The 25,499-nt window shown below is 46.9% G+C and overlaps 2 protein-coding genes across 11 annotated transcripts in view; one reads left to right on the top strand and one right to left on the bottom strand.

The window, feature by feature from the left end:
- LOC119432654 (putative sodium-dependent multivitamin transporter) overlaps positions 1-25,499 on the top strand; it is a 103,077-nt gene that overhangs the window by 13,232 nt on the left and 64,346 nt on the right. For all 10 annotated transcript variants that reach the window (XR_007464318.1, XR_007464319.1, XR_007464317.1 and 7 more), the window contains exons 2-5: positions 11,159-11,427; positions 12,684-12,749; positions 14,334-14,385; positions 15,083-15,150. Coding sequence is in view for 3 of the 10 variants with exons in the window: in XM_049658765.1 (XP_049514722.1) it covers positions 11,159-11,427; positions 12,684-12,749; positions 14,334-14,385; positions 15,083-15,150 (455 nt within the window). In the remaining 7 variants the exon portion in view is untranslated. The remainder of the gene's footprint in view (positions 1-11,158; positions 11,428-12,683; positions 12,750-14,333; positions 14,386-15,082; positions 15,151-25,499) is intronic.
- LOC119434103 (lysosomal protective protein-like) overlaps positions 1-25,499 on the bottom strand; it is a 248,103-nt gene that overhangs the window by 196,247 nt on the left and 26,357 nt on the right. The window lies entirely within an intron of this gene.

Raw genomic sequence — 25,499 nt, 5'->3', positions numbered from 1 at the left:
ACAGCCAAACCATTTTCGGGTTTTCCACCGCTGTCGCAACAAGAAATGATTGCAGCAGGGAAAGCGTCTGCGTTTACATCGTCTGCGCCGATGTGAACGCAGACGCTAAGAGAAGCGGGCCAGCTTCGGCTTCCCATCTCCGTGACCGCCAAGAAGCCACGTTTGTTAGTCATGCCCGTACCGCGTGGCGCCACGCCGGAAACAGGTCGTTTAATTTACGATTGCAACGTCAAGAGGCAGCTGGGTACTCGCGCTGTAATTCGGTTAACAAGTCACGTATAGAAACCGGCCGATCTTGTGGGCACGGGACATCGTCGTCTGAGATGTCTCTTCCGGAACCACGGATACGACGTTCTCACTCCTATCAGTTCTAACTCAGCAAGGGCCCGAAGAAACTCCTTGCTATTCTCAGCAGCGTCACGCAGCCGAAATGGGGCAATACTGGAGAGATCTTTTACGGCGTTTATTGAAGGAAACGCTGGCCGCCTTTAAAGGCCGCGGATATCGCTTTTTAATGCGACGCATTCTCTGCGAACTTCAGCAACGCCTCCTGGATAGCACAAGGCCGGCGCACTTCGATCCGTGACGTCATGCTACCATGCCCGACTACCATAAAGTCTAATGGGAACGCTCTCGAGTAAGCCGCGGTGATTTTGACGTCACTGCTTTTTCACACCGGGCTTGGTAGTAGAAATTTCGGTCCAGCATGACGTCATAATGTAGAGCACACAGGTCTGCTATCTATAGGAGGCGCTGGCTTCAGGCGCTTTGACTCTATCTATCTATCTGTCTGCATATCTATCTATCTATCCAGCGAGCCTCCTACGTTGTGATGCCATCGTGGTCACTTCAACTGGGTATATACAGAACAGGCATGGGAGGCATGCATACATAACATGAATGACATGACATATTAGTCATGGCATGTATGTCATGATACAAATGTTATGAATGACCTGATGCTGTCGAAGTCGTTTCTTAACCTAATCATCTTCATCATCTTTCTGGGGTTTTACGTGCCAAAACCAGTTCTGATTATGAGGCACGCCGTAGTGGAGGGCTCCGGATTAATTTTGACCACCTGGGGTTCTTTAACGTGCACTACAACGCAAGCACACGGGCGTTTTTGCATTTCGCCTCCATCGAAATGCGGCTGCCGCGGCCGGGATTCGATCCCGCGACCTCGTGCTCAGCAGCGCAACGCCTTATCTGACAGAGCGACCCCGGCGCATATTTCTTAACCTCGATATATATCAGGACATGAATGTGATGTATGCATGACCTGACATGGATGACATGGATTGCATGACATGTCATGTGCGTCATGACATGAATTCGAAACATGCATGCGCTGTCATGAAACCAATGGCATCAACATGCTTGTCATGGAATGTATGTCATGACATAAATGGTATGAATTACATGATGCCATCGTGGTAGTTTCTTTAACTCGATATATATCTGCATATAGATGAAATGACATCCGTGCATGATCTGACATGAATGACATGACATAAGTGTTAATAGATGAATGAGCGTGTCATACCAGCCACTCTTTCTTGTCAGGCACGCATGTTTCATCACACATGATAAATATCCAGCTAAAGAAACGACCTTGACGTCATTACCTCATGTCATTCATATGAAGCATGTCATGTCATTTCATTCATGTCATGGATAAACGAATACATAACTCGCAAAAATGGACAACATGAAAAGCAACCATGTCATGACATGAATGTCATAAATGAGAAGACGGGCATTATGGGTTGATTCACACGACATGCATTTCTTCAACTGGATTTGTTCTGGGGGTGTACGTGTCATTGTGTGCATGCGATACATGAATGACATGTCACGATATGCACGTCATAACATACTTTACATGAATGACATGAATTTGTATTACGGCATGTCTGTATGTCAAAACCATGAGAGGATTACCACGAATGTCAGTGCATGACATTACTGGATTGATTGACATGACATGTATTCCTTTAGCTGGATATGTTCTGTATATGCGTGGTTCCTAGTGGATCCTAGTCAGAGTAACTTAACATATTCAGTAGAAATGGTGCAGAACAATTCCACAAGATTCATATTCTCCAATTATAACAGAACCGCCAGCATCACCACAATGAAATCTAACCTACAGTTAGCATCCTTAGCATCACGGCGTAAACATTTGCGGCTCTCTCTTTTTCATAAGATATATCATCACCCTGTGTTACGAAACGAGCTTCTTTCGGCACCACATTACATATCTTCCCGGCTCGATCACTAACATAAAGTTGGTATTCCATCTTGTAGATCCGACTCCTTCTTACACTCATTCATCCCACGGACATCTGATGATTGGAATCACCTTCCCGCCACTGTTGCCTCCATAAATGATACTAACCGTTTTAAACAAACTTTACGCGACATTTCGGTTTGAGTATTCTGTTTTCCCGTTGTTTATAACTATTGTTTGAATGTTTTTCTTGCCAGGATTTGTGCACTCGTGATTATTTATGTTCCTTATGCATCTTGGTTTACACTGTCTTTACATACATGCGTTACATGAATGACATGCCATGACATCCATGACCCGCCGCGGTGGCGTAGCGGCTATGGCGTTGGGCTACTAACACGAGCTCGCGGGATCAAATCCCGACCGCGGCGGCCGCATTTCAATGCGGGCGAAACGTTTGCAATAACGTCCGTGTCCCGTGCATTGGGGGCACGTCAAAGACCCCTGGTGGTCAAAATTAATCCGGAGTCCCGACTACGGCGTGCCTCGTAATCAAATCGTAGTTCTGGCGCCTAAAAACACAGAATTCCTTCATTCATGACGTGCACGTCAAACCATGATTGGCATGAATGCCATGAATGCATATTATGACATGTCTGTATGTCAAACCATGACATGATTCCCATAAATGTCAAGCCATGCATGACAAGAATCACATAAATTCATGGCATGCATGCACGGCTTGACATTATTCCCACGGCACAACTTATGCCGACCCAGTAGAGCAAGTTCTCTACAAACTTGGAGGATGGTCAATGCTCGCGTTCGTGGTGCCGTGATGGCCATTGCATTCAGCCAGAAAAAGCGCGATAACAAAAGACGGGTGGCGACCCCTCCTTGAAGTTCCCGCATCAGCACGCTGTGACGTCATGAATTTTGACAGCGTCATCTGGGGCATAGTTAATTAATCAGTGGTAAAGGTCGACTGCACTGTGTTCTATAGGAGCCAAAGATTGAACATGGCGAGGTTCGGAAATTTCCGCTAAACAACGCGGCCTAAATACGAAAAAAAAAATACAAAAAGAAAAGGTACTTTGAAATCCGTGATGTCACAGTCGCGTCCCGGTGTTGGGGATTCGGCGCGAAATTCCAAAACTGAAACTCCTACCCTCCCCCCGGAACACTGCTGCGCGCGATGGAAAACGGTGCACATTTTTCCCCGCTTTCCTCCCTCGTGTGCGTGAAATTGAGCCGCGAACGTCGGCTTATCCTCGCACGCTTTCACTCGCACATACGGCATTCTGCGCGCGGCGACGATGTTATCGGCCTTGGATTTTATACGGAACATCACGGCGACCGCGATGCCGACGGCGACGGCAGAAATGCGCCTGGAGTGTTCGTATAATTGCAGTCGCAATAAAACCTACCAGCCGAATGCACGATAAGTGACCCCAGAATGACTCTCAATTTCCTGCCCACGGAAGAGTCGGCAAGTTGACACGCAAAGGCCGCCGACCTTCACCACGTCGAGACGGACGGTCGCTGGCTGGCTTCGCGCCGCATTCCAACGGCCTTGTTTGGCATCATTCCACCCGCCTCAGTGGGTCAGGGGCTGTGGCGTTGCGATGTTCAGCACGGGAGGGCACTCGTTATATTTCCCAGAAGCACGGCTGCCGCTAACAAAGGAGGACGGAATAAAAAGAAGGAAAGAAAGAAAGAAAGAAGGAAGGAAGGAAAGAAAGAAAGAAAGAAAGAAAGAAAGAAAAAAAGAAAGAAAGAGAAAATGCGGCCAGCTTGACACTAGCAGTGCGAAGTCTGAAGAAACAGCGAAGCTGGACGACGTTCCTTAGCAACTAGTTAATGTAGGCTTAACGTGGCTTAATTAACTTGGCTTTTTCTAGGCAAATTAGGGCTATCAGGGTAAGGCTAGGCTATCAGGGCAAGGCTAGGCTATCATGGCAAGGCTGGGCGTTGATGCTTGGCTTGTTTCTCGCGTTCTCGGTATTCCGGATGGGCTCGGCGACGTCGCATATCGGCTGCTTTGTTGGCGAGGTAGGCTGGATCGGCACGAAGACGTCGATTCCTTTCCCGCGTGGCTTGAAGGCGCTTCTCTCGTCGGGAGGCCTCTACTTCCGGCGTCAAGGTGCGCTTAGGTCGAAGCCATATGTCGGTGGAGCGGAGAAATGCCCGGGCGCCGCCGTGCGCACGCTTTAATTAGCGCGGTCACATGACTCTGCTGAACACGTGCTCGGCGCAGCGATGACGTCAATGTAAAACTCCTCTCTCGCGAGCATAGCGCGCGCCCTCAACCTCATTTTTGCGGTGCACACCGGCATTTTGCCAATCTTAAACAGCTCCGCTGCTAAAAAGCAAGCAAACGTTTCTTCATCTACGCTTATGTTAACGACGAAGAAGCGCAGGTGGTCAAAACTAATGCGGAGCTACGAAAACAAAAATTCAGAGCCCTTCCCCTACTGTGAAGATGGAAGACAGCGAAGCTGTGTCTATGGTGGGTCTGCTATAGTGAATATTGCTATAGTGAATTGACGTAGTATCCTTATTAATGCATTGAGCAGTCTTCGGCAAGTTCGTCAAAGAGCAAGGACACCGGCGTCTTGTTTTCACCAGGTGGGATGGCCAAGTAGCGCGTTTTCTGCGCCAAGTTCAGCCCATCGTCATAGACTAGCGTATGAACCACGGCGTTCATAGCCGCGGCACACGGCAGTCTGGTGATGACGTCAATAGCAGCGATGATAGCAGCGCGATCTATGTGTCACGAGACAAAGGGGCACAATGATTGGTGAGACGTGCCGCCGCTGAGTATCGTGGCACTTGTGAAAGAGGCATCGCCGGTGGCGAGGTGTATAACATCATCCGTTTCGACATCTGTGATAAGGCACAGCTGTTTTTTTTTCTACACGCCGACACGGTCCTGGGGATCCTAACCCTTAACAGGTTCGCTGTAATAAAATAAGAAGAAGATAGAGAGAGATTGAAAGACAGCGTATTGCGCTTTCATGAGCGTCTCACAATTTAAGTAAATACTGCTGACAAAACTAACGCAACACATTTCTCTTTTTTTTTCCTTTTTTTTAATATGTATACTTCTAATGCACACCTTTTCCTGAGGCATCCTTATACGGATGGAGTGGCTGTCGCGCCGTCTCTGAAACGTTCACTACCCCCCACAGCTGGTCTGTATAAGCACTCAACGTCGAGTGCCGCCCGACGGGCGTGTGACGCCAATGCACATCTTGTTCTTGTGCAAAGCTGAACAGCTTTCTATGGATCTTTCACCCCGTTTTCGTGATCGGTGGTTGCAATTTCACCGCCGATGCAAAGCGGGCGTGCTCTTGAGCAACCCTTCTCGCTGGGCGCGTTCGTCGCCGAACGCCAACTTTTGCAGCTCTGCGAGAAGCACGTCCTGCTTCGCGAGCGCTTTGGCGTGGTTTTGAGAAGTCTGTAATACCGGCGTCACGCGTACACTTGTGATCGCGATCGGGCCAATCCGTATTGTATTTCTTGATCGCGATCAACAGCTAGTGGTCGCTGCTACACGGTCCAACGATCCGGATCGAGTCACTGTCGTCTGCCTATCGTCGGCGACTCCCGGAACTGCATATAATGCCTTGACTACCTGGCTAAAAATTCAGTTTTGCAAAATACGGTTAAATTTGGATAATATTTCAATTGTACAGCTTACTATTTCTGTACCCGCCGGGGTGGCTCAGTCAGCTAAGGCGTTGCGCTGCTGAGCACGAGGTCGCGGGATCGAATCCCGGCCCCGGCGGCCGCATTTAGATGGAGGCGAAATGCAAAAACGCCCGTGTGCTTTCGTTGTAGTGCACGTTAAAGAACCCCAGGTGGTCAAAATTAATCCGGAGCCCTCCACTACGGCGTGCCTCACAATCAGAACTGGTTTTGGCACGTAAAACCCCAGAAAGAATTACTATTTCTGACAACAAGGTTTTTAAACGTTGTTTATTGAACTGCCTTCACTTTTTGTTTTTAGCGTTTTCAGAATATTGCGCTAGAGGGCCTGCACGTCAGCCTGCGATCGCGATCAAGAGGCCTTGATCGCGATTCTCGGATCAAGATCACCCAGATCCCGCATGATCACGATCGCAAATTTCCGTGTAGCCACATTCGATCCGGATCAAGCCTAATCGGGATCGGCTCCGATCGCGATCAGAAGTGTACATGTGACACCGGCATCAAGGTTCAGACGCTGTGGCGGAGCGCCCCCGAAAGACAGCCCTCACCCTCTTCTCACACCTTCATCTCACTCCCTGTGGCGGCCGCGAGAGAGGAGGTTCGCAGTCGCCTTCCACGCCGGCGCTCGCGCGGCTGGAAACAATACATGAGTGACGAACTGGCTGACATGTGAAACCACCCATACTACTGCTATAGATGTACCGGTTAATGGCTCCGTTCCCTTCGGGATTGTGCAATGAGACAACAGACGCTACCCACACATCCTCACTACAACAAATGCGCGCCTTCGAGCGCGTCATTCATTTATTAACGCGAATAGCTTCCTAGAAGCGTTCGGCTATTCGCTTGCAGTGGCAATCATCGTCGATGATTTATGCAAATTCTTTTTCTCTCCTCTCCTTCACTAACAAGGCCCCTTCCTCTTAACCTTTCTCCTGTTCTTCACTCACTATTATTCGTCTATGTATCTTCCTTCTAGAGCCGGCAGCTGTCGTTAGGCTCCTGGTCACAGTTGCCAGCTAGCGCTTTCTTTCTCCTTTCTGTGATTTTTTTGTCTATGCAAACCTAAGAACAACAACAACAGTAAATATGTTGATGGCGATGATGAGGACCACGCCATCTAGAACCCGCTTTATTCCTCGTTATTATCGGCAATGTAAACCACCAGTGAATGAAGAAGAACCAAACCTGAGCCACATAATAGTGCATTGACAACTAATACTTGGTACATTATGCATGCGAAAAAGCTGACTAAAGAAAGTGTTAAAATTATTAACTTACCAATTTGAATCAGCAACCGACAGTTACAATGATGAACTCTAAATGTGAGAAATACTCGCCTAAGTGAATGCTTCTATTTTTATTTCGCTATAGGCTGCCTTACTACATAGTAAGAAATAATAATAATAATAAACAAACTAAATGTACCCTCACAAGGGCATAATGTCCAGTAAGGCTCTGTAATAACAGTTATCTTGAACCCACTTGCAATATACCGTGTGTTCCAGCTAACATTAGCCAGTAGCTGCTCAATAAAAAAAGAATAAAAAAACACGATGCAAGATACAATTATACCAGCTGCGTGGTTCCCACGTCAGAGGATTGACGACTAAATACCATAGCTCTTAAGATTGTATCTTTCACCGTGTTTTCTCAATATTTTTTGTTTAACTCCTTGGCTAGCGTTAGCTGGGGCACCCTAAGCCCGCTTTTCTCAAGCACCGACGCTTTCACGTGACTTCCTACGAGCAAAACAGACACCGAAGTGAATGAAGAGGTTGTCTCCTTGAATAAAAATGAAAAAAAGAATTACCGAGAATTGTTCGATTGATTAAAACAACACAGCAACAATAACGATTAACCACTGCACATATTGTTGTTTTCTTTGTACATATTGAAGACATCGATATATATAATTGCTTATATCGTAATCATATCAGTGCATACATATTATGTATCAATCATTGCTAGCCCTTCCTGTTATTCTTTTCACTCCTTCAGTGTCCATGTTTTCTGCACCTAAATTTTCAAACCATGAGACATCGTACGTTGAGTGAAACGCACAGAGACAGTACAACAAAGGAAGGCAAGGTCAACATTCGCATTTTATTCTTGAAAACTGCGCAGTAAAAGACGGGAAAAGCGCCCATCTTCGCCACAATTCTTAAGCTAGTCACGTTTTGAAATGCGCAGTTTTCACGAATGCAAGTGCCGCCAACTTTGCCAGGGGTCGATACCTTGGATTTGCATTTTAGCACACGGCGTGAGCCTTCCATGGCTCTAGCCACTCGTTGACCGGCAATATACCGTGTGTTCCAGCTAACATTAGCCAGTAGCTGCTCAATAAAAAAAGAATAAAAAAACACGATGCAAGATACAATTATACCAGCTGCGTGGTTCCGGCGTCAGAGGATTGACGACCAAATACCATAGCTCTTAAGATTGTATCTTGCACCGTGTTTTCTCAATATTTTTTGTTTAACTCCTTGGCTAGCGTTAGCTGGGGCACCCTAAGCCCGCTTTTCTCAAGCACCGACGCTTTCACGTGACTATTGCGACACCGACCACCAGCGGAAAGACAAGCGCGTTCCATACAAGACTACAAGGCCAGAATAAAGATAATGTTCGTGTTGAACGAAAAAGACTAGCATCTTCTCTGCGTCTCCGCGACGATCATGATTCACCGCGAACCTTTCTCTTCGACAAGAATGTTGCAACATCTGCTTCGACAGGTGGGTCAGCTTAATTTCGCTAAGCCGTAGCAATCAGTGCGTGTGTGCTATCGCCTAGAGCATTCTCAATTTCGCAACGATAAAGAAACATTCATCTGGCGCTAGCTTAATATTGCGTGATATCCTTGTTGAGAAAGAGGAACGCTCTTCTAAAATGAATGGAGGAACGCCTGTTTGAAGAAAGAAGAAGTCGTCCAAAAAGCCACAGGCTTTACACGCTTCAAATGATGACTTTCACGGGGAACAGATTGAATATTGACTACGGCTAACGCTGCAAATGCCATCCGGGTTTTGTCGTCGAAGTATATCGCTGGAGATGATGGCGATCCTTCAAAACACATGCACATACTTTGACTGGGGAATGGCCCAAGAATCTGGTTGTTTCTACGTATAGATACTGGCTTCGTGAAACTGAACTGTAAGAAGCAAAACCGGGAATATAACGATGAGACCAGACGAATGGACGATATTATTTAAAGGAAATAAAAGAGGGACCTTCTTCGCATAAAAGAAATAAATTGCTTTTGGTGGTGTTACCTCAAAATAATGCTCGGTGAAGGTTCTCAGCCATTTTTGAATTACAACAAATGATTGAATAAGGATTATAAACAGGGATAAGGTGCCTCAGAAAGGCTGGCCAACGTGACGAAGATAGGTCTTCCTATTGAAACGTTGGCCAGCCTTTCTGAGGCACCTTATCCCTGTTTATAATCCTTATTCCTCGTGTGCTACTCCATTAGTCAGCCATCTTTTTTCTTATTTTGGAACAAATGATTGAGGACGTTAACCGAGAAAGTGTAAGATTGGAGTTGAAGATGAATATGCAGAAGACAAAGATAATGTTCAATTGCCTGGCAAGGGAACAAGAATTCAGGATTGCCAGAGAGCCTCTAGAGTCTCTAATAGAGTACGTTTATAAAGGTTAATTAATCAGAGGGAACCCTGATCATGAGAAGGAAATTTACAGAAGAACAGAATTGGGTGAAGTGCATAGGGCAGGCACTACGAAATCCATCATCATCATCATCATCATCATCATCATCATCATCATCAGCCTATATTTTATGCCTACTGCAGGACGAAGGCCTCTCCCTGCGATCTCCAATTACCCTTGTCTTGCGCTAGCGTATTCCAGCTTGCGCCTGCAAATTTCCTAACTTCATCATCCCATCTGGTTTTCTGCCGACCTCGACTGCGCTTCCCTACCCTCGGTATCCATTCTGTAACCCTTATGGTCCACCGGTTATCCATCCTACGCATTACATGGCCTGCCCAGCTCCATTTCTTCCCATTAATGTCAACTAGAATATCGGCTATCCCCGTTTGTTCTCTGATCCACAGCGCTCTCTTCCTGTCTCTTAACATTAGGACTAACATTTTTCGTTCCATCGCTCTTCGTGCGGTCCTTAACTTGTTCTCGAGCTTCTTTGTTAACCTCCAAGTTTATGCCCCATATGTTAGCACCGGTAGAATGCAATGATTGTACACTTTTATTTTCAACGACAGTGGTAAGCTCCCAGTCAGGATTTGGTAATGCCTGCCGTATGCACTATAACCCAATTTTATTCTTCTGTAAATTTCTTTCTCGTGATCAGGGTCCCCTGTGAGTAATTGACCTAGATAAACGTACTCCTTTACAGACTCTAGAGGCTGACTGGCGATCCTGAATTCTTGTTCCCTTGCCAGGCTATTGAACATTACCTTTGTCTTCTGCATATTCATCTTTAACCCAATTCTTACACTTTCTCGATTAAGGTCCTCAATCATTTGTTGTAATTCGTCTCCATTGTTGCTGAATAGGACAATGTCATCTGCAAACCGAAGGTTGCTGAGATATTCGCCATTGATCCTCACTCCTAAGCCTTCCCAGTCTAAGAGCTTGAATACTTCTAAGCATGGCGTGGAGCAGAGGTAGAATACCCGGCTTCAAATCTGAAGGTCGTAAGTTCGAATCCTACTCCATTCCACCACATTTTCAGGCATGGAGTGGTGCCTGACACCGGCAAGAAAAAAATATACATATCGCCGAGAGCTAGTGGGGCTATACTAGTTCAGGTGCAACCAAACTAGGAAGACCCATAAAAGCTTCATCAAAGTCACTCCCTCACCAGAACAGGAATTGGCCTCCCTGGTGCAGTATTCGGCCACTACCTCCCTCATGACTCCGACAATTACCAAATCCAAGGTTCGTACAAATTAGAGCAAGGTAGATTGAGGTTGATTAAGGTTGGTGCAAATTAGGGCAAGGTGGGTTAAGGTTGGTAAAAACAGCATTAAGGTGGATTAAGGTAGAGTTGTCAAGGACACGTCACGATGCATGACGTCGGGTATCATGGACGTAACCAATTAATCAGAGAAGTCATAATGCTTTCGCGTTCACATCACGTTAGGACACTTAAATGACTGTTAATTAATTTTTTACCCTACCGTTGTGTCTGTATCGTAACAACGTTGCGTGCACAAACCTCTTGGTGCGCAGGCGCCGGTCTGTACCTGTCGGTGCGACGACGAAGCCGCAGCCGGGATGAGGCCTTCCTGGGCGGCCGAAGCATCCCATCGCTGCCGCTGGCCATCTCGGCGGTCGCGTCCAGCGTCACGGCCATGAGCATCATCGCCTTCGTGGCCCACTACTACGTGTACGGCTTCCACACCCTGTGGGCCATTCCGGCATTCGTGCCGGCCGGCATCGTGGTCACCACCGTGTTCCTGCCCGTCATGTACGAACGGAGGGTCACGTCCATATTCGAGGTGTGTACGTGTACCGCCCCCTCTGTCTTTTCACTGACACACACGGATCAGGTGATGATATTCCGGGGCATCCTTCAAAAATGCCACGCCACATTCTCAAACTCGCCAATCTTGTGAGTTCTGGTTGCCTCACAGGGTTGCTAGGGCTTATTTATTTTATTCCGATAGCAATCATATGGACACTCCAGACACATTTTTGCCGTTGGCGTCGCCGTCGCCGTGATGTTACGCATAAAGTTCGAAGGCGACAACAACGTCCCGCGCGCCGCATGCTGTATGTGCGAGTGAAATCGTGCGACTTTTGTTATTCAATATGATGCACTAGGGGCCCAATGAGCGTTACACAGTGGGGTGGGTACATGGTTTGCAGATAATCAGATATAAATAGGAAAAGAAGCACGAAACAACACAGCACATAAAAAATGATGTACAGCGAAAATCGAGTTACTTCAAAAGGTGATTGATTACAGCAGTCTTAAATGACAATGCATCGGCTATGGTGGCGATCCAAGAGGGAAGGTGGTTCCCCTCAGCGCGAGTTTTGACGGCAAAAATGCAGGGACCTGTCTTTGCCAACAAGGAGGAAATTTACGGCTGTTGTACATACGGGATGACACCTAGACTGGCTGCGAAATCAGTTCTCTGTTTGACTTCAATCGCCAACATGGTGGAAATAGAATGTGGTGAAGAATCGATGAAGAGATGATGTAATTTTGCCTCATTGAGAAGGATAAACAAAAATATCGGTATGTCGGTTCTTATTTTTTTAAACGTTCGTATATCACGCAGCTTCCTACAAATTTACTAGCGGAAAATCTCGCGCAAAAGCCACCGTGCGAACGATGATTAATCCGTTACTTGGGCTCGAAGCTGTCTTGGCTGTCTCCTCAAGCTGTCTGCGTAGACAGTCTCCAATGTTCGCCTGAATTGGAAAACACCAATAGTGCATTATAAGTGCAAATATTTGCAATGAATATGCATGTGGCGCCGAGTCATTATACCATTGTGCGTTTATAAATATACTATTGCTCGGACAATCGGGCCACTGAAGGCAGACGTAGCTACATGAAAGTTCGAAACCAAAAAGACAAACATTCTACAAATTCATGAACATGGACAAAATTGTCCTTCCCAGGGGAGCTGAACAAACGCCACGCCGCATTTCCCTGTAATAATCTATGCGGGAGTTTTGACTGTATATCAGATGGCAAAGACAGTGACACTGATCAGTGGTATCGTTTGATTCCATGAACAAGTACCTCCGCATGCGATACGGGAACAGCGTTGGAATCGCCTCATCCTTCATATATTTCGTCCTAAGCGTGAGTACCCCGCTGGGCTTTTATATTTCCTATAGCGAGCGAATATTTCTTATCAGGTGACTTAATTAGTCATTGCCGCTGCTTTTGCAACGAATGATTCACGATGCCTAACCAATTATCAATATTATCAAGCTTTAAGTTTTAACAAATTTTTGGAACTGTCTTGTTCTTCAGAGTCACTGACAATACCAAGGATGCACTAGGTCGGGTAATTTTTTTTTCTGGCCCCCTTTTCGGTTTTAACAAGAAGGGGTGGTGCTCAGATGCACAGTGTGATTAAACTTCAGAAAACACAAGTAATATCCGAGCACTGTCACGAGCTTAATTTTAGCCCCTTCAATCAGGGTGCGCACATTGGGGTGCGCAACTTGTTTCACCCAGTTCTATCCAGCAGTGACATAAACAAGATTGGACATTGTGCTTCCGCTAACTGAAACCCTTGTGTACACAATATGACTCTATTTTACGTAAACATGCTGGGTATAGCTACACGCGACCGCTTTGCTGAAGGATCGGCATGTCCTAGCATGACGCGTTCCGTCAGCAGTTACGAAAGAATTGCTGTTGTTGTTGTTGTTGTTGTTGTTGTTGTTGTTGTTGTTGTTGTCGTTGTCGTTGTCGTTGTTGTTGTTGTTGTTGTTGTTGTTGTTGTTGTTGTTGTTGTTGTTGTTGTTGTTGTTTAATGCTTGAAATCAATAACGAAGTTACGCTTGTCACTTGAGCCAGTGATTACATTTTTTAACCTAAAAATACGTACAGACGACAGTCCATCATAACGCGTGACTCAAGGGGTTAGAACGGAGGATTGCACGTACTTATTCTTTCAAATTATATATATGTGTTAGGTGTCATATCAGCTTCCATTTTTATTTCATAAAACGGCACAAATGTTCAATTACAGTTAGTCAATATTATTACAGTATGAATACTAATTACGCATTAGCCAGAATCCGCGACCCTGTACATATTTTGTGTGATACAGTTTATTTTTTAGCGCGTGGCAGCGGCAACACTTAACGAACGCACATGTATATGCAACATAACTGTTAAACTCTAATAACCAACGTACAATTTACCACTAAATGTTAGATATAGAGAAAGGAGTGCGCACATCAATGACCAGCAACGCTCTCAAAATAGCTCCCAAGCTTGATTGCTTGTCAACAACTAAGCTACTAGCTGTCGCACGCTCCAGTCCATCAAACTGCTTGTTGCGAAGTCAAAATGTTCTGTTCTACTTGGATTTCCGCACCACAGAGAATACAAAATATACAGTTGTAAAGTGCGCGGGAATTCTTCCACCTGACAAGAGATACAATGGCCCGTTTTTGCAGCAGATAATTTGTGGTTGATAGCACCAGCATCTTTCTACAAATCTGTCCGGTGCACTGCCATAGATTCAGCCTAGAATTGCACCTAAAGCGCCGGCAAAGCGAGAGCCCTACATTATGGAGTATCTCCTGTGACAGCCAGCGGGCCGCCCTGTACCTGTTAATCAAACGCGAACTACATTTTTACACGGAAAAAAAAAATTGCGTCGATTGATGACTGACTTTCTCACGCATTTCATTTTTCTTTGTTCAGCAAGCATTAGGTGCAGTGGCCATCTACAGCGCAGCAGTCGCCGTGTCCACGAGTAAGACATGTGTCCCGAACACAATTCATTACTCCGATAGTGTTATCGCGACATGTCAAATACGACGCTTTACTATCTGCGGAGCATCACCGCGGCGCCGACGGAAATAATTCGCTTGAAGGCTCCATTTAGTTGCGATCGCAATAAAGCGCTCGTATATATCGATTCAGGTGTACGTTAAAGAACCTGAGGTTGTCAGAATGATTCCGGGGTACCCCACTACAGAGTGTCTCGTAAATGGATGGTGATTTTGGCACGTCAAACCCGACAATTTAATTAGTTTAACCTTTAACTGCAACGTTACTACTAACCGCCTGCTTCAAGTGCGCCACTTTACATTTAACTACTTTAACGGGCTCTTCGATGCCTGCGGGTACAGCCACATTTTCTCCGTCTTAGTCAATGCGAGGGCATCCCGCGTCATACAGTAACCATGCAACCTGCTTTGCATACTAACTAAAATATGTTCTCTGAAGGTCACAACAGGAGAACACCGAAAGAGGGCAGCTGTATAGAAATACCAGAATCGAATTACCTGCACCCCCTTAGGTGGAGCTGTACAATGTATTATTGGTTTGCATCAGCCTTGGAACTTAATTGACACAGCGTATATGAGACGCTCGACTCCGTTTGCCTCTCTTACGACATTCTCTTAATCGACCCTTTTGCTTTTCTTTCTGCTCTGCAATTATTTCAGTGCTCGGTCTGTCCCCGATAATTGCGAGCATCATTCTCGGAGTGTCTGGAACAGTTTACACTGCATTGGTAAGTACCCGCTGTTTAATTAACTTCCATAAATTAGATACGGCTGATTTCCGCATACATGCAGCCCTGGAGCAGCAGCCGCAGGGCAGCCGTAGCGCAACTGGTAGGGCAATCAAGTTAGGGCACTTCATCGGTGACCGGTGTGCCTCGTGTACTTGTTCAACCTTATTCAGAGTCCGTATACTCACACAAAAGTTGTTACACTAGGACTACTGGCAAGGACAGCTGTCAGCCAACTGTTCTGGTGGGCACAACGTTAGCGAAAGCGGTCAGCCAATTGCAAACAGCTCATACGAACGAAAAGAATTCTGAGTACGGCCCCTGACCTGCACAACTAGCGAATAATTATACGTGAATTCAGCCGCCCTTCTTTCTATTTATTTCGTATTTCTTTTTATTGATCTTTTATTTGTTTCGTTTTCTTTATGGTAGCTTATGTCGCGGTTACGATTCTGATAACATGTTACACAATTTCTGTTTCATTGCTCATGCCTTCCCGCGTTACATTATTCGATGAAAGTGTTCGTACGGCATTGCATCGCGTGGCTATAAGTGTGTGCCAGTTCTCGATTGCTGTCAGCTGTAGTATTTCACCACATGCATTGCCCACTGACGTGTTCCATTTCTTCGTGAAAGTGTTCAGTGCTGCGGAAAATGGATGCAGCTGAAACCGGTCGTGTTCCAATTTTTGCTAAAGTCAACTTGTCGATCAAATGTGGCTTCACCGTATGGCCTGGCTGGCACGGGCATTAGGAAATTGACGGTAAAGTCGGCTTCCGCTCGACAGCAGTCTGGAGATACGCCAAGAAAAGCCCGAAACAAAAGTTCGCAGTCTAAAACAAAAAAAAATGAAAGTTTTGCTGCGGGCAGCAAGTAACCTTACAGGAAGTAGTCACCACCGCCAAGTATACACCACCTTTCCGGAAGTAGTCGCTCTACTAACTGAAGTTACCTAGACAGAAGGCTAGCAGTAGCTGGACGATGGCGCAACAGTATTCCAAGTCCAAAAAGGCTCACAATGACATCGCTCACACGCTGTTCTCGCATAACCAAATATATTTAATAGAAAGCGTATCCAAAGATAACTATTTGAAGAAACCTGCAGACTTCATAGATCCCTCTAGTTATGCAAAAAGTTATTTACAGCGACAGCAGCAGGACCCAGCACCTACTCAACAACTTCTCCTTTGCCGATGCACAAAACGTCGTCTTCGTGCACTACAGTAGTGCCTGCTGTGGCCTCCGAAATACATACACAGGCGCCGCCACTCTCGGAGTCTTCGTGACGCACAAAACCACGCCACAACTGCCCAGCTCCAAAGCCACGTGACAGCACATCCGGCTCGCAGCTGTCTGTAGGTTCTGTCCAAATCTGCACTCCTGCGAGGGCTCTCACCAGATAACAGAAACAGATCTCAAGGGCTATGCTATTGCTTACTGCATGAGCAGGAATCAATTCGGGATCCGGAAACACATCATGTGTGCCGTGTTTTGTACATCGCCTAACGTCCAAGGGATAGGAGTTCACGATTCAGTGGCGGTTGTGAGCAAAGTCTACGCCATTTCGTACTAAGAATTTTTGTATTTTTTAATCGTTTTCAATATTACCTTGGACGTTACTCGGTAATTTATTCGCCATGGGGCGCTACAACGTAAGACTATTCCAATCCGTTTCTATTCCATTTCTACCACTATAGTCCTCCATGATTGGACAGAAATTTCCGGGTCACGCCCACTTCACCTTTCTGACACGCGTCTTCACGAACGCCGCAAAAGCTCTGCATCTGGTATGACGTGCTCAAACTGATCATACACGATTAAACGAAACAAAAGAAAATATTATGTCCGATTCTAAGCTATTTTCGCCATTGGCCCTCCTCTATTGGTCAAAATGTTTCGGTCTGCGCCCACTTCACCAGCCTGTCACGCGACGTTAAAAAAAAACTCGAGAACTCGATCACCACATGAAAGTCACGTGCACGCACGAAAGATGCAATAATATGGCGTACAAAACTTATTTTATTTTAATATCTGGAGACTGCCATGTTCCGAACGGAATAAAAGATGGCTGCCCGCCGGTCAATTTGGCATTGGCTCATCGGACATGCCGCGTATAGTGGATTTCTTTGTGTATAATAAAATACTTTGCGTGGCGGCATAACGTCGTCGAGCCCTTTGGACACGCATACGACTCTGCTAACTCTTCTTCACTGTGTGGGGTCTCATACGTGCTCTTGGGACAAAGGAAGAACACAGTGGTGCAAACAAGCAAAGGGGCATTTATTGCGCCTTTCATACACCAATGCACGCTAACCAAATTACTACCAATAGAACATTCACATGGGCGCGCGACAAATCAAGGAAGCCCGACTCACTGCGACCCGATAGCGAGCGAATATGTTCGCCCCATGCTATGACACCATCGCCTAGTCGTTCACGTGTACGGTCACGCGAACGGTGGCGAACGATCCGTGTTCGTCCATACCGGTGCCCTGCTCTTAGCCTCGCAAGACGGTCCCGCGATCTAAGCGGGCCGGCGCACGCGCGAAGCGTTCGTGCGTGTTGGTCGCCGATCCCAAGCCAAAGAGGAAGCGCCTTTGACCTTTTTCTCCCAAGTCACCCCGCCGTTCGGTGGCGTTAGCATCGTGACACTCGCGCCATCTCCCGCAATGCGCTGCAACCACCACGACCGCCGCCGGCACTTATCCACGCGGTGAAGCCGGATTACAGGAGACGCGTGAGAGTCGCGCATCCCCACAACTGAGAAGTCGTCTTGGCGGCATTAACGCACCGTTGCACGCCGCCGCGATCGCGGACGAGCCACCGTGAGCTTAGCAAGAGGAAGCGGACCAATCGGAGACGCTCTCTCCTCACCTGGTTAACTACTTTCACTGCGCTAGCATAACGTCGTCGAGCCCTTTGGACACGCCATACGACTCTGCTAACTCTTCTTCACTGAGAAGCCGTCTTGATGGCATTAACGCACCATTGCACGCTACCGCGATCGTGGAGGAGCCATCATGAGCTTAGCAAGGGGAAGCGGACCAATCGGAGACGCTCTCTCCTCACCTGGTTAACTACTTTCACTGCGCTAGCATAACGTCGTCGAGCCCTTTGGACACGCCATACGACTCTGCTAACTCTTCTTCACTGAGAAGCCGTCTTGATGGCATTAACGCACCGTTGCACGCCACCGCGATTGTGGACGAGCCATCATGAGCTTAGCAAGGGGAAGCGGACCAATCGGAGACGCTCTCTCCTCACCTGGTTAACTACTTTCACTGCGCTAACATAACGTCGTCGAGCCCTTTGGACGCGCCATACGACTCTGCTAACTCTTCTTCACTGAGAAGCCGTCTTGATGGCATTAACGCACCGTTGCACGCCACCGCGATCGTGGACGAGCCATCATGAGCTTAGCAAGGGGAAGCGGACCAATCGGAGACGCTCTCTCCTCACCTGGTTAACTACTTTCACTGCGCTAGCATAACGTCGTCGAGCCCTTTGGACACGCCATACGACTCTGCTAACTCTTCTTCACTGAGAAGCCGTCTTGATGGCATTAACGCACCGTTGCACACCACCGCGATCGTGGAGGAGCCATCATGAGCTTAGCAAGGGGAAGCGGACCAATCGGAGACGCTCTCTCCTCACCTGGTTAACTACTTTCACTGCGCTAGCATAACGTCGTCGATCCCTTTGGACACGCCGTACGACTCTGCTAACTCTTCTTCACTGAGAAGCCATCTTGATGGCATTAACGCACCGTTGCACGCCACCGCGATCGTGGAGGAGCCATCGTGAGTTTAGCAAGGGGGAAGCGGACCAATCGGAGACGCCTTCTCACCTGGTTAACTGCTTTCAGTGCGCTAGCTCGGCCTCACCGAAACCCTCTCCAATTCTGCCCACTTCTAGCCTCTTGACAGCGAATTATACATATGCGGAATACGGAAAGGTGTATTCCGGAAGGTGTACGTATTGTGCGGGCATTCTATTGAGGCAAGGAAAAAAACTGTTATGAATCACGTACTCAGCAACAGAAAGCTGGATAGGGAATATTTCATGATGTTCTACAATTTTCTCATTGACACTTTTGCTTTGAATATAATATTTGGGAAGTTTATTAGTAATTAGGCGAAATCCCAAAAATAGCCTGACTTGCTCCGAGTGACCTTGATTCTGTCCAGCTACGTGACCACTTGCATACTTTAAAATTTTAGCACAAGTTACAACGGACACATGGTATAACGAACGCATCACAAAAGTTCGCTAAGGTTTGTTATAGGTGAGCTTTCGTGTATCGAAATAACTCATATATCTAACTATCTACCGCGTAAACCTGTTCGCTTTAACAGGTTTCGACTGTACGCGGCACTTGAGCATGAACGGCTGATGTGAATCTGCGACACCTGCTCTATCAGGAAGTGCAGCAAGTCGAGGCCTCGGAGCGTGTCAGCAATGTTAAATGTGAACGTGATTCGCCGACTAATGTAGAGTTCAGATTGAATTGATCGGAGCCACTTCTCTTAACGCGTACCTCATTACGCAAACGGTGGCCCGTCGTCCCAACTGTGCCAACAAACTTTAATCTCAATGGTTAAATGAAATAAATATTCATCATTGGCACTCAACAGGTGTTACCTCGCTGAGAGTGGCACAGAGCTTAACGAAGCACGTCACGTTCGCAGCTACAGGAGTTAACATATTAGCTCTGTCGCGTAAGCGAGCCAGACAATTTGTGAAACACCGTTTCGCACAAAAGATTACTAGAGTAATACAGCTGAGACTAAGTAATATAGCTGCCTCTAGTGTATACGCATCTCGACGAATGAACTGTGCGTTGTACATGAACTTGTCAAAACTTTCTGCGTGTGGCTTCCAACGACTAAAGTTTGCAATGTGCTCATCTTCAATAAAATATCCCAAACGCAAGAGATCGCGGCGATTACACTTGCGCTAGAGAATTACTGCTTTCGCGCGTATGGAGAAAAAAAATAAGATTGCTAGGAAATGTCTGCCAACTAAGGCAGATGAAGCGTAATAAAGCCACGAGAACGTCAGGAAGCCACGAGCCCCAAGATTACTCAAATCCATGCATTACCCATCGGTTCCACGATAGCTAAACGATGTGTGGATGGATGCATGGATGGATGGACGCTATAAGCGTCCCCTTCGAAACCGGGTTGTAGGTTGCGCCACCAAGCTCTTGTTATCATTTTGCCTAATGCCCTACATATATTTTGAAAGAAAAAAACATAGAGAATTCTCAGCATCAAACTTTCTGAACCACAGCTGGGAACTTTGTTTTTGTACGCCTCCATTGTTTCTGGTCTTCCTACTTTTGTTCCACCAAACCTCCAACCGACTCTTGCTAATCTATATTGCGGACATGTTTACTTCCCCCCTGCTATCGCTCAACCCAAGGGCTTCAAGAAGGCCAGGGTTTTCTACCGTTGCTAGTTCGTATGGCATCCTTCTTTTGACTGCGCTATACTGTTTTACAAGGGACCGGGTCAGTCCTTTCTTTTTTTTTTCGTCCTTTGTACAACAGTATAGCGGAGTCAAAAGAAGGAGGCTGCAGAGGTGCCTGAATAAACCGCTGGCCAGATATCTTCAGCTTCTAATAAAACGTTTTCCATCATTTCCCTAGCTTTGCCACAGCAAACACATGCTTCTTCCATTACGTGCCAATGCATTTCTCTGCAAAGTTCGTGAATTAATATCTCGAAACTTTTGTCACCCTGTGAATTAGTTCCAAGTGGATCCGCCTTGCGAACTGCACGGCTACGATTTGTAAATTGTAATATGGGCCCATTAGGTATAGTTAAAGCCTTGATTAGTGAATTTTTGTTACTTAGTCGATTATGCATGTCAATTTTTTGTGAAAGTAATGTGCGCCTCTTCGAGTAGACCACTTCGTGAACTATAATTGCGCTATCTGCCACCGACCACCTTTAAAAATGTTTGGAGGTGCTCGCTGAAACACCAGGCTTAGATTGCCGTATTTTTCTTCTATTTGCACACATTAAAGTTATTTCTTTGCACTCGTTTGTCGCACGAAACACTAAAAGCAATAGGTTCCGTCAGGAAGATGAAGCCCTATTCTTGATGTCGCACTTCCACGCAAAACAAATGTGTTGTTCGAAGTGTTCGATCATAACGAATAACGAATATCGGATTATTCCGTTTAATTATACGGTAAACGTGCCGTGTGCAGAACTTACACACCATATATATATATATATATATATATATATATATATTATTTTTTTGCTGGGTGCAACACGTGTACACGAAATGTGATTACTTGCACGGGACCAACAATCGCGGGTACCGTGGCTAATTAATTACCTGGCGCGTGATCTGGGTGACCTGTTGGATGACCACCATTTTCAGTTTCCAAAAACCGCTAAATTTGGAAGAAGGTATAGCCCAGAATTTAGCGGACGTGGGAACGTAGCCTTTCAAACGCTGACAACACCCTATAGAAAAACGACGCATAGACGTGTGTGTGAAGGCTTCCTAGTTTTCTTGGCACGTAGGATTGGGCCAGGAAATCCACATACACTTGCAACGGTTTCCCAAACAACTTGCGCTCGCGCATTTACGCACGCAGCTACTACGCACTTGACAAAAATAGCAGCCGCTCTCATCCCTTGATACTATCGTCACAATCTGTGCGTATTAAGGTAATCAACCGCCACGCCCCAATTAATATTTCACGCGTTAGCGCACACATCTGCGTATGTACGCGTTGAAGCGAAGGAAAGGATAGCGGAACTTATTTGTAGTTATTAAATTAAATGTAGACATTATAAGCTAAAGAGAAGTCAAAGTGGAAAAAAAAAAGCTTGCCGCACACGTAATGAGGAGGTTGCGGGTTCGGCTCCCGCCAGCGGCATGCTGTTTTTCGTCCATTTTAATTTCCATTTCGCTTGTCATTTTTAGACTTCACTTAAAGAGTACAAATAATTTCCTCTGTGTTTTCCTCGGCTTCATTACCTGCTGGCTTCATATGGCTGTGGCTAATTAATGTCCTCGATTTGGCCGATCGCGTAGGACGATAACTCGGGTAAAAGCTCAAGCGCACTTGGTGACGCAGTTAATAATTATTCGCAGCATCGCTGCTGTCATTTCGATAACGCGTCTTCCTTCGATACATACCCGCAGATGTATCCTTCAGTTAAAGACCGTGATTGAGAAAGAAAAACGATTTCCAAAGAGCCCACGGCCAGGAGTCGGCCGAAGGTCACAGCGCGTTACAAACGCGAACAGATTGACCCAGCGGAATGCCTTTCAGTGCGGGGCGGCGCGAAAACCCTCGCCATCGCTTCAACGCGGCAGCAACCGGAACCGCCTTCGGTATCGCCAGGGGGAGGGGGAGAAAGGGGGTGGGGAGACAAACGCGAAGTCATAAACGAACGCTGCCAACGACGATATAAGGCCAGTCGCTCACTCTAGGAACGACGAGCTCTCTTATCGGACGATGCCGGTAAACAGCCAGAGAGAGCGACTTTGCGTGATCAGGGCCGAGGAGAAGCACGGAAGTACGGACGGAATACGGACGCGCTCTGAATGTTGCGACACCACGAACGCTTTGTAAGAGAAGCCACGGCCGCTGAAAAGTGATCGACCACAGGCATTTGCACGGCTAACCAACGGTGCTCCAATCTATATTAAAAAGCTACATGTGCATGTGTGCAAGGGAAAAATTAGCAAATAGATGCTCCTTCAAAAACAAATCGCTATATAGCGTTCCAGAGCAGCCGTGGCTGAACGTACGGAGCCCGGCGTCCGTGCTGTATAAGTTTTGGTCCACATGCAAGAGTTCATAGAGAGAGAGAGACACGCACATTTACATTGAGCGGACTTTTACGACCGTTTTCGGCGACGAAGGTGTGCTCGGCATTAATGAAAGATGTGAGAGCAAAGCAGAGAGAGAGAGAGAGAAAAAAAAAGGGAGCTCTTTATTTAAAAAGCAGCGAGATTTTCCTCCGGCGTAGAAGTGTTCGCCTACGTGCTACTCTGCAAAAGAACGGAAAGGCCCTAGGAGGAAGAGAGCAGGAGGAAAAGTAAGAAAAAAGACAGAAAACACTTGATATCTTCATTTCGCTTTGGCTCCTACTTGTCCGGATATATGAGTCGTCTTGAATTCCCTGCTGCCTTCTTATGCGATGCAACAGTCCGCATAAGAGCTATATAATTAAGTGACGGCAAGCGAATAAACATTCAATTGCTTCATGCCGCGTTGACGGAGCTTGGCAGAGACGTAGCATATGCACCTTAGCCAATTTAAGAGATATAATAAGTGTTACCGTGCGTATATACGCGATTAGAATAGACAAAAGCTTCACTGCGTGTTTGTCGTCACCGGGAATTTATATTTTAATGCGAATAGCACTCTTTGTCTACTTCAGCCGTTCTGAGTCAATCTATCTATCTATCTATCCATCTGTCTCTGTATCTATCTATCTATTTATTCATCATTCTTTCATAACCATGTTGTCCTCATGCATTCATCGTTATACGCCTATGTCGTTCCATCGATATCATTCCTTGTTAGTCATTCCATCGTCACGGCGTCGGCGTCATACAGTCGTTGTCATGCCTCCATGCTCATGGGCCACCTTGGCAAGCTAGTGGCATAGCAAAGTGGGACGATATCAAAGTGTGTGGCATATAGCCGAAAGAACGAAAGTATCAGAAATACCGCTACGCACGTTAAATAAGCGTGACTTCAGGAATATGGTCTGTCGCTACATTGCTCGACTGATATTCGCATTACGTCGACAGTCATTGTGAGATGAGTTCTTCCGTAATTTTTTTTTTTCTTGCCTCCCACATTCTGTTTAACCGGCGCCACATTGCAAGGTTAGCTACAATGGACCGAGATCGACAATTTGCGGCTATCGCGTCTGGGCATTTCGGCTGAGGTGAATGTTAATTTGGTCTAGTACAGTGTTCTCGCGAGATCAGCGTGCCGTCCGTCTTATGGGTGTTGGCTTCGGCGTGCGCGGGCCTGCCGGCGATCCTGCCTGATGGTGATCAGTTATCGCCGGCACTCCAGGCCCTCCAGGGGCACGTGCCAAGATGGCGTCGTCACCTTTGTCCCCGAAGCTCCCCAAGGAGCCCTGCCGTGCGGTCAAAGAGTGTAAGAACTCTCCTATACAGTCTCACTGTCATTATTGTAAAGTTGCTCGGATTGGCATGAATATGTAAAAGCTTCTTATAAAGCCTTAGCTTTTTCGAGTTCGGTGCTCAGTTGGCGCCGTGGTGCCATTCGTAGCCGCTGACCTTGACAACGCACCAGAAGGCGCTTCCATTGGTCCAAGCGCACCTGCGTCATTCAGTCGGATCTCGCCAATCAGAGAGGACAGTTCGGTCACGGTGACGCCAAATTTCGGTATCAGGAACACAACCGGATGGTGTTTCCCTTCATGCATCATGGGCTGCCGAAACTAACCGACGGCGTCCGCCATCGCCATCATACACTCGTCGTCACTCCTCTGCAGTTATGCTCTGGTCGCCATCCCGCATTCAGTCGTTTGATCGACCGTCATTCCTTTTTCACCCTTCCATCGTAACCATGCTGTCGTCATTCGATAGTGATCATGATGTCCTTGTCATGAACTTATTTTCATGCATTCCTTGTCATGCCGTCGTCGGTGGTCGTTCCATGGTCATTTATTCGTCATCATCCGATTCGTGTCATAACGTTGCCGTCACGTCATCGCCGGCTTAAACTTCGTCATCCTATTGTCCCCATGACGTCGTCGTCCCGTGGTCATCGCTTTACCTTCGTCATCATCGCAGAATCGTCCTGCCACTTTCATCGTGCCGCCGTCGTGATACCGCCTATGGCTGCGCCAGTATAGCCTTAATTACAAAGCGAGCGAGCACTCGAACTTCAATGAGCAGCGTAGTAGTTTACGCGAGCTTCCCAATGACACTGAAGTGTAAAGCAGGCAGGACCTTCAGGCCCCCAAGCGAATTGACGAGTTCGAGAGTGAGAACGCCTAGCCCGCACGACAGCTAACGCTTAGACATTCGCGTTACGCACTTCTGACCGTCCTGTGATAATAGTGTTTCATTTTTACAGCGAAGCTGTTAAGGGCTCACTCTTCGATGGTCGCGTCCGGCAATATAAAAAGGCTATCATTGGCCGTATGCTGTACGTGCGAGTGAAAGCGCGCGAGGGCGAGGGACGCGCGCTTTCACTGAGAGCAAACGCGACTTCCCAGTGGAAGGGGAGCGGTGGGCGAGGAGGGCATCGAGGCACCCTAGACTGTGCGTCTGCGTGCCCGCTCTCTCGTTGTGGCGCACGCGCGCAGCCCTGCCGGCCGTCTCTG

This window comes from Dermacentor silvarum, chromosome 11 (assembly GCF_013339745.2).
Source record: "Dermacentor silvarum isolate Dsil-2018 chromosome 11, BIME_Dsil_1.4, whole genome shotgun sequence".
NCBI classification, from domain to species: Eukaryota; Metazoa; Arthropoda; class Arachnida; order Ixodida; family Ixodidae; genus Dermacentor; species Dermacentor silvarum.
Note: the sequence above shows the minus strand (reverse complement) of the source record. Positions and strands in the feature narration are given on the sequence as shown.